The sequence below is a fragment of the Arachis duranensis genome, chromosome 9 (assembly GCF_000817695.3).
Source record: "Arachis duranensis cultivar V14167 chromosome 9, aradu.V14167.gnm2.J7QH, whole genome shotgun sequence".
NCBI classification, from domain to species: Eukaryota; Viridiplantae; Streptophyta; class Magnoliopsida; order Fabales; family Fabaceae; genus Arachis; species Arachis duranensis.
This window is the reverse complement of record NC_029780.3, coordinates 61640385-61649421: the sequence shown is the minus strand read 5'-3', so window position 1 is coordinate 61649421 and position 9037 is coordinate 61640385. Positions and strand designations below refer to the sequence as shown.

General features: G+C 32.9%; 2 protein-coding genes across 2 annotated transcripts; both read left to right on the top strand.

Annotated features, from left to right (window-relative positions):
* Positions 1-5556: 5556 nt before the first annotated feature.
* Positions 5557-7219, top strand: LOC127741400 (30S ribosomal protein S3, chloroplastic). The gene has a single exon (XM_052253640.1). It carries the CDS (start codon positions 6038-6040, stop codon positions 6692-6694), a length of 657 nt encoding a protein of 218 aa, XP_052109600.1. The 5' UTR covers positions 5557-6037; the 3' UTR covers positions 6695-7219.
* Positions 7220-8320: 1101 nt separating this feature from the next.
* Positions 8321-8934, top strand: LOC127741401 (50S ribosomal protein L14, chloroplastic-like). Its single transcript, XM_052253641.1, has one exon. The coding sequence runs from the start codon at positions 8458-8460 to the stop codon at positions 8824-8826; it is 369 nt and encodes a 122-aa protein (XP_052109601.1). The 5' UTR covers positions 8321-8457; the 3' UTR covers positions 8827-8934.
* Positions 8935-9037: the final 103 nt, after the last annotated feature.

Sequence of the window (9037 nt, the reverse complement as noted above, 5' to 3'; positions counted from 1 at the left end):
TGGGGTGAAGTTAGGAAGGAGCAACATTACATGACCATAATAGGCTTGTCTTAAAATCAGAGAAAGGAAGAATAATACTCATTTGACTAAAAAAGAAGTCGTAGGCATAGAAAAAAGGGCGCTCTCCGACAATTCGAGTAGAGAAACAGACCCTCTCCTCAGAACTTGAAGGTACAAGTTCATAGTTCTTTTCATCACCTCCACTACCACAGATCTTATGAAATTGCCTAAGTTGTTGACAGAACTCAGAGTCAACCAAAGAAACACACAATAGAACCATAGAATCCACCCAATCAGCCATGCCCTCAGGAACTTGAGAAGATGTCTCAACAATATTTTTGCGAGAAACATGAGGCCAACTAATCCTACAACAAAAAAAGAAGAAGATCAGATTACTAAAAAACATCTGGGACGAAAGACAAAATAGCTCGGCCGACATAAATCAGCGCAGTACAAACAACAAAAGGAAACCTAGGGACCTACACCAAAGTTCCAGGGGCATCCTTTGGAGGCAGGCACAAAACAAGGATTCAGAAAAACCGACAAGCTCACATCTTGATACATCCTAATAGGAAAACGATAAATCCTTCTCTATTCTACAAATTAAAGCGACACTCTGACAAGAAAGCGATGAACCACAAAGTCATCAAAATAAAAATTATCTCCCAGGCTCACCATCCCAGTTCGATTAACAAACGAAGGCTATCAAACAGTAAAAAGTATCAAAAGAAGAAATCATCGGAGACGCACCCGCTTTCTCGTTTTTTACAGAAAAATAAAGTCCCCCCAAAAAATAAATAAAAATCAACAACAGTTCAATGGCAAGGAGAGCTATCGACAAAGAAAAAATCAAGGGGCAATCTTTTCAGAAGACAACAAATGCAGTTCACAAAACTCAGGCAACAAAGAATTAAGCAGAAGTGCCAGCAAAACATGCGAAGACAAAAAATCAGAAAAAATACGTCACAGTAACGAACAAAACACAAGACCACAACAAGATCCAAACTTTCCAACATACATTCAGTCAGAAGTAAAGCTTTATTGGAAAAAATGGCAGGAATAATAAAAGAAGAACCAACCTGAACAAAGGAAGAAACTTCGAAGGAGATTGAAGATGGAATTGCCTTTTCAAAACACCTAAAAATCGCCCAAACGACGCCGCAAACGCAAAAGTGCAAATACAGGCGAAAACAGAAAGTGAGAGAGTAAAGGGGGAAGTTACGAAGTAAAACGGGGAAGAGAAACCATTTTTGTGTAAAGTTCAAAATAAAAGAGCCCAAAGGAAACGAAACAAAAACCAATTAATGAGGGCATTAAAACCCTCGTGCATTCCCGAGGCAAGGACGCTAAAAAGCGCACGCTCTCAGAGAAAATGAAACGCTCTGCATTCAAAAATCTCTACGAGGATAAAAGCTACAAAATGCTCGATTTCGGCTTCACCCAAGAAGGCTCGAAGTCCTAAAACCAAGACTCGACCTCCAAATAAAGACCGAGCTCGAGCAAGGGTACTGTTCATACCCAGGGTCAAGCAGTCCGACCCAGAATGTTCTACAGATGAAGCGACCGACCTCTTCAGGTCATGACGACCTAACCTCTTCTCAGAGAGCTCGGTCAAACTACTAGGAAAGCCCAATAAAGGGCCCAAACAGAGAAACACGACCCAAATCCAAGGACAGCCCAAGCCTATAGAGATAAAGGCGGTTCCCTTAAAAGATAAGATGACCTCGCTCAAAGATAAAGATAAGATAACTAACTTATCTTATCCAAGAAAGGTCTCTCTGCACCATTATAAATACACTGGAGCACCCAGGAATAACTCATACTCTAATTCTACTCAATACCTGCTTAATACCCTTGCTAACTTAAGCATTGGAGTCCCTTGCAGGTACCCCCCACCCTCCGGTGACGAAAGATCAGCACCACCACCATCAACAAGTCGGACACAACAGCTCCGACCAGTACAGAAGATCTCATCCGAGATCGACCTACAGTTTCAGGTAACCCTCGGAACATATATATATGTTCCTTGTAAGTATTGTAATTTGTATTGTGTGTATGGATGTATGTTTTGAAAAATTCGGTTTAAGTTTTAAACAGGCTCATATTTTAGTATTAAATATTTTAACAGTCGTCGTAATACCAGAGCTATCAGAGTGGCGGAGCCAGAAGCGTAACATTTTAATAGTTAGGGTGTTACACCGGTTGGTCCAAATGCAAAGTTTTCCAAATCAAGATGTACTATTCTAGTTCGTGATGTGGAAAATGCACCACTAAAGGTTAAAGAATGGGCTGATATCAAAATAGAGAACAAAGTAAAGATGTTTAACCTAGTTTTAGTAATATTCATGTTCTCCTTATTATGTTTTCACTTGCTTTTTTTATTTTTATGTCTATAAACTCAAACTAATAGTATATGTTATGTTCTTTTAAGACATACTTCAAAGTTGAAGGCCGAAAGCATTTAGTACGGGCTCAAATGAATTCTTCTTATCGGAGTTATCGACATCTACTAAAGAAAAGGTATTTTGAACCTTATGATAACCCTAAAATTGCTCAAGCTTATATACCATTGGAAATGGAAAAAGAGGATTGGGATTACCTTGTGAATATTTGGATTGATGCAGGCTGACAGGTTTGTGCTTCACATGACATAATAACTGTTAATTGACTAAAATTTAACTAGCCTCTTTTATCATATGTTATGACATATTTTGTTAATTATTAGAAAATACATCAACAAAACAAGATGAGTCGAGCTGCAAATAACATTATCCATACCACTAGTGCTAAGGGAGCCCAACAAAGAGTTGAAGAGATGGTATCTAAATTTTACTAATTTATAGACTTAATTTGAAGATATTTATTAGTTGCTATGTTTATAAGATATGTTATTTGTGGCTACAGTTTGAGCAAACAAAACAAGAAATTGACCGTCTTCGTCTTTAGAAGCTTACGCATACCCATGCTAATGGACAATCTTACAATGAAGAAACTCAAGAAAAATTTGTAAGATATGTTATCACATGTTGTGAGTTTTGATTATTACTTTGATAACTTCTCAAAATTATTTCTTCCTTCTTTGATAACTTGTGTAATTGTTTAAATAAGTTCTACAAAAGATAAAATCAATAAAAAAATTAGTTGTGCTTTGTCGAAAGTACTAGTATTAGGAGCTATTTCTGCTTTAGATTTTGTTGTAAAAGTCTTGAAAAGTTATGATTGTTTTGTACTTAGTTTAATATTTCATGTTTTGGTGATTGGTTAACTATTAAGTCAAACTTTAATAAATAGCATTTAGAGGCCAAAGACTTCTATAATCATCTTGAAATTTCTGAATTTTTATGTTAGGAGATTTATATAAAACTGGTTTAATGTAAATATTATTTATTATGATAAGCCTTTGTTGTGTCATTTTAATTAGGCATTAATTTAGTTCTGTTATGCAATGAAGGAATTGGATTAATTAGGCATTAATTTTTACAATAAGCATTTTATATTCATGTTTACATATATTCTTATTGATTTTATTAGGTTGATTTATCCCTTTTAGAATTTATTTAAGGAATTATCATCTCAAGTAAATGAAGGAACATTAGAGATGAATGAACCTGAGGTGTTGGTGGAAGTACTTGGACCTGAACGACATGAATGAGTTCGTAGTTATAGGACTGGCGTGACACCTACATAGTTATGGGGTCCTAGATCATTTATATTTTTTGATCTCCAAACAAAGTTTCAATGTGCAAAAAAAAATTGAAGACTCTAAAATAGAAGTGGAAGATTTGAAGAAAAAGGTAGATCATATGGTAGGAATACTTGAGCAACTATTGGATGGAAGGTTGCCTATAGTTCAAAGTGATAACAATCCTATTTCACTTGATTAATGGCTTAAGACTTTGATGAGTTTATGAGTGTGATTCATATAACACTATACAAAAAAGAACATTAATATGATATTATGATATTCAGTATTGGTTTTGGTACTTGGTGTTAATTGTTGTTGATATACTTGTTAAATATTAAATAAGGAATGCTATTTGTACTAGTTTAATTTTAAATCATGATCAATGATTAAAATTGCAAAGTTCTTGTTTGATTTTATACGATGATTATGTATGATAAAATGAAAGCATATTCATATCATAGTGGTAGAATTTTTGTAGTCATTTTTATTTAAAAAATCAATAATAGGTGAAACCTTAATTTTTATAATAATGAATGTAAAAAAAATATAATTGAGTTTTTTTTCATGGTAAAAAGTTGTCAAAAAATGTCTATGATATAGTATATTTCAAGGTTAATAATTGTAAAAAAATGTTGTTGAAAATTTTGTATGGTCAATAAGTATTAAAATAAATAGTATTTTTGATAATTAATAAGTATTACAAAAATATATTCTCAAAATTTTCTAACATTATTTTTTACGGCCAATATTTATCAAAATAAAATTAAGCTTTTTTCACAATTACTTATATGTTAAAAAAACTATTTTTGACAAAACTTTTATTAACATATTTCTATAGTTAGGTCTGAAAAAGTATCTAAAAATATTAAATTTAGATATTTGTACCCTGTCGAAGTAAGGAACCATGGTATATATGTTTGGAATAGATTCCATTTGGAGAGAGTATAAGATCCATCTGTATAGATATCATCATCTACATCCAGAAAGCCGTATGCTTTGGAAGAAGCTTGTACAGTTTGGGAAGGGGTTTTGATTGATCAAAAAAAAAAGAAGAATCCACTTCAACCGATATGCCCTTAGGCACGGCCATACATAACATAGAAATCACACTCGGAAAGGGTGGACAATTAGCTAGAGCAGCAGGTGCTGTAGCGAAACTGATTGCAAAAGAGGGGAAATCGGCCACATTAAAATTACCTTCTGGGGAGGTCCGTTTGATATCCAAAAACTGCTCAGCAACAGTCGGACAAGTGGGGAATGTTGGGGTAAACCAGAAAACTTTGGGTAGAGCCGGATCTAAATGTTGGCTAGGTAAGCGTCCTGTAGTAAGAGGAGTAGTTATGAACCCTGTAGATCATCCCCATGGGGGTGGTGAAGGGAGGGCCCCAATTGGTAGAAAAAAACCCGCAACTCCTTGGGGTTATCCTGCACTTGGAAGAAGAAGTAGAAAAAGGAATAAATATAGTGATAATTTGATTCTTCGTCGCCGTAGTAAATAGTAGAATAGAGAAAATCGAATTTGTTTCTTCGTCTTTACAAAAAATAGGAGGAATTCACTATGACACGTTCACTAAAAAAAAATCCTTTTGTAGCCAATCATCTATTAAGAAAAATAAAAAAGCTTAACACAAAAGCGGAAAAAGAAATAATAATAACTTGGTCCAGAACATCTACCATTATCCCCACAATGATTGGCCATACCATTGCTATCCATAATGGAAAAGAACATTTACCTATTTATATAACAGATCGTATGGTAGGCCATAAATTGGGCGAATTTTCACCTACTCTAAACTTCCGAGGACATGCGAAAAATGATAATAGGTCTCGTCGTTAAGGTGAAATTTCATGTTCTTCTAATAATAATAAGATTACTCAAAAATAAAACAATTTCTTTTTTATATTAAAAATTTGAATAAATACTAAAGAAATGAAAAGAAAAATCGATTTGAAAAATAAGAAATGTTTCTTTTTTCAGTAAAAGCATAACCTTACTTATGATAAAGTAGAAACTAGAATCATCTTTAGGTCAAACAAATTCGATCAATTAGAATATTTATATATTAGAAATATAAAAAATGAAAATTATATAAATAGAAATGTCTGTTCACAACACAAAACATGAATAGGAATAAATGAGATTTGTGGATGTGGATAAAGAAATGGTTATGATACTATAATTTACGTTTTATTGAATTGAGTATCTTTTTCCAGTTTTTGCGTTTATTCTGCAGAAGCAAATTAAGTCAAAAGGGGATGCTATATTATGTTTTTAAATAAAAAGCCTAATGGATATAAAAAAACAAAGTGCACAACTAGGGCATATCATTTTATGTAAAGTAGTGGAGAATTATGGGACAAAAAATAAATCCGCTTGGTTTCCGACTTGGTACAACTCAAAGTCATGATTCTCTTTGGTTTGCACAACCAATCAATTATTCAGAGAATCTACAAGAAGATAAAAAAATACGAGATTATATCAAGAATTATATAAAAATAAATATAAGAATATCTTCTGGTGTCGAGGGAATAGCAGGGATAAAGATTAAAAAAAGAATTGATTTGATTCAAGTCATAATCTCTATGGGATTTCCAAAGTTATTAATTGAGGGTAAGCCTGGAAGAATAGAAGAGTTACAGATGAATTTACAAAAAAAACTCAATTGTGTGAACCGAAAACTGAACATTGCTATTACAAGAATTGCAAACCCTTATGGACATCCTAATATTCTTGCAGAATTTATAGCCGGGCAATTAAGGAATAGAGTTTCGTTTCGTAAAGCAATGAAAAAAGCTATTGAATTAACTCAACAGGCGGGGACAAAAGGAATTCAAGTACAAATTGCGGGACGTATCGACGGAAAAGAAATTGCACGTGTCGAATGGATCAGAGAGGGTAGAGTTCCTCTACAAACCATTCGAGCTAAAATTGATTATTGTTCCTATACAGTTCGAACTATTTATGGCGTATTAGGGATCAAAGTTTGGATATTTGTAAACAAAGAATAATCCAATTCTCCTTTTCTTTTTCTTTAAGGTTCCTTGTTTCGGTAAAACAAAAAAATGATAATTTTCCAAATTTTATAAGATTGAATAAAAAATATCAATTAATTTTTTTATATAAATATAATTGCTATGCTTAGTGTGTGACTCGTTGATTTTTTAGAGTGGTTAGAGTTCGACAATAAAATAAATGACTTATAGGATGAATTCATTAATAACTAAGTACTAACCAACTCATCGCTTCGCATTATCTGGATTTAAAGAATTAATCTAAAAATCGAAATAAAATCAAGATATCATATTTTGGTAGTAGAATTATAACAACTGAGATATTGGATAAAAAAAAATAAAAACGAATCTGATTATAAGTTGTAAAGCAATAAGAATATACAGATAAAAATGAAGGGTGAAAGAAAGAAAAAAGATATATCAATGATATAGAATTCGAATATGTAAAGGTCTTATGGTTATCTCATAAAAAGGGGAAGTGTAATAAAGCATCAACATTAACTAAATCCATATATAGATATATATATTCCCAAAATAAAAAAATCAAGAGCACCGAGTCAATAAAAACTGAGAAGGTTGATTCAAGAAAAAAGAAATATATATATAATTTTGAATTGTATTTGCGAGGCTCCATTGTAGAATTCCAGACCTAATCATCAATCGAGAAGCGATGGGAACGACGAAAACCGTGAATACCTAAGATTCATTTGACGGGAGGGATGGCGGAACGAACTAAGAACCAATTCATTTTTTTGAAGAGTCGCAGGATAACCCTAGATTACATCTAAAATAAAATGGATAAGGAGTAAATATTCGCCCGCGAAATCTTTGTTTTTTTATTTCGAAATTGAGCCAATCCAATACCACCAGAAATAAATAAAATAAGGATTTGTTAGAATCTTATGCTCTAATAGAACAACATTATCTAGTTATATATTTAACTATATATAGGGGGGGCAAATTTTCTAATAAATGTCTAGTTCTATATAAAAATCAAAACAAGATATACTAATTTCCAATTGATCAATCAATCCTATGAAATATTAAAATAAAAAAACCTCGTGATTCAATTATTCATTAAACATATGTATATACGGTATATTTTTTTATTGGTATTGGTTAAATCCATTTTTGTAATTGTTTTATTCGCGAGGAGCCGTATGAGGTGAAAATCTCATGTACAGTTCTGGAATAGTGATGGGATTTCTAAACAACCATCAACTATAACCCCAAAAGAACCAGATTCCGTAAGCAACATAGAGGAAGAATGAAAGGAATATCCTATCGGGGTAATCATATTTGCTTCGGAAGATATGCTCTTCAGGCACTTGAACCCGCTTGGATCACATCTAGACAAATAGAAGCAGGTCGGCGGGCAATGTCACGAAATGTCCGCCGAGGTGGACAAATATGGGTACGGATATTTCCAGACAAACCAGTTACAGTAAGACCAACCGAAACGCGTATGGGTTCGGGAAAGGGATCTCCCGAATATTGGGTAGCTGTCGTTAAACCCGGTAGAATACTTTATGAAATGGGCGGAGTCGCAGAAAATATAGCCAAAAGGGCTATCTCAATAGCCGCATCAAAAATGCCTATCCAAACTCAATTCATTATTTCAAGATAATAAATAATAAAAACCAAAGGAAAGAGGTCTTTTGGAGGAAAAAACATGGCAATTTTTCCTTTCTTTTGTTGAATAGAGAATATTTTTTTTACTTCAAGCCTTGGACTGAAAAACCAGATAAAATAAGAATGATATGATTCAACCTAAAACCCATTTGAATGTAGCCGATAACAGCGGAGCCCGCCAATTGATGTGTATTCGAATCATAGGAGCAGGTAATCGACGATATGCTTCTATTGGTGACATTGTTGTTGCTGTAATCAAGGAAGCGGTACCAAATATGTCTTTAGAAAGATCAGAAGTGATTAGAGTTGTAATTGTACGTACTTGTAAAGAACTTAAACGTAGCAATGGCATGATAATACAATATGATGATAATGCCGCGGTTGTCATTGATCAAGAGGGAAATCCAAAAGGAACTCGAATTTTTGGCGCAATCGCCCGGGAATTGAGACAGTTAAATTTCACTAAAATAGTTTCATTAGCACCTGAGGTATTATAAGAAAAAACATTTTATTATTTAATGAAAATGAAATAGATAAATTAATAAATTATGTCTTACACATATATCTAATTATTAATAAAATTGGATTTCGTTTTTTATTTTTTTAATATATATTATTATTTTTCAACTTTTTGGTAAAAAGATTATTTTTTTAGTTTCAAAATTTAAAAATAAAAAGTTTTCATCTTTTTTTTGTCTTCCTAATATT

What these genes read in the sequence shown, in the direction of transcription:
- LOC127741400 (XM_052253640.1), top strand. Translation starts at nt 6,038, where the DNA reads ATGGGACAAAAAATAAATCCGCTTGGTTTCCGACTTGGTACAACTCAA.
- LOC127741401 (XM_052253641.1), top strand. Translation starts at nt 8,458, where the DNA reads ATGATTCAACCTAAAACCCATTTGAATGTAGCCGATAACAGCGGAGCC.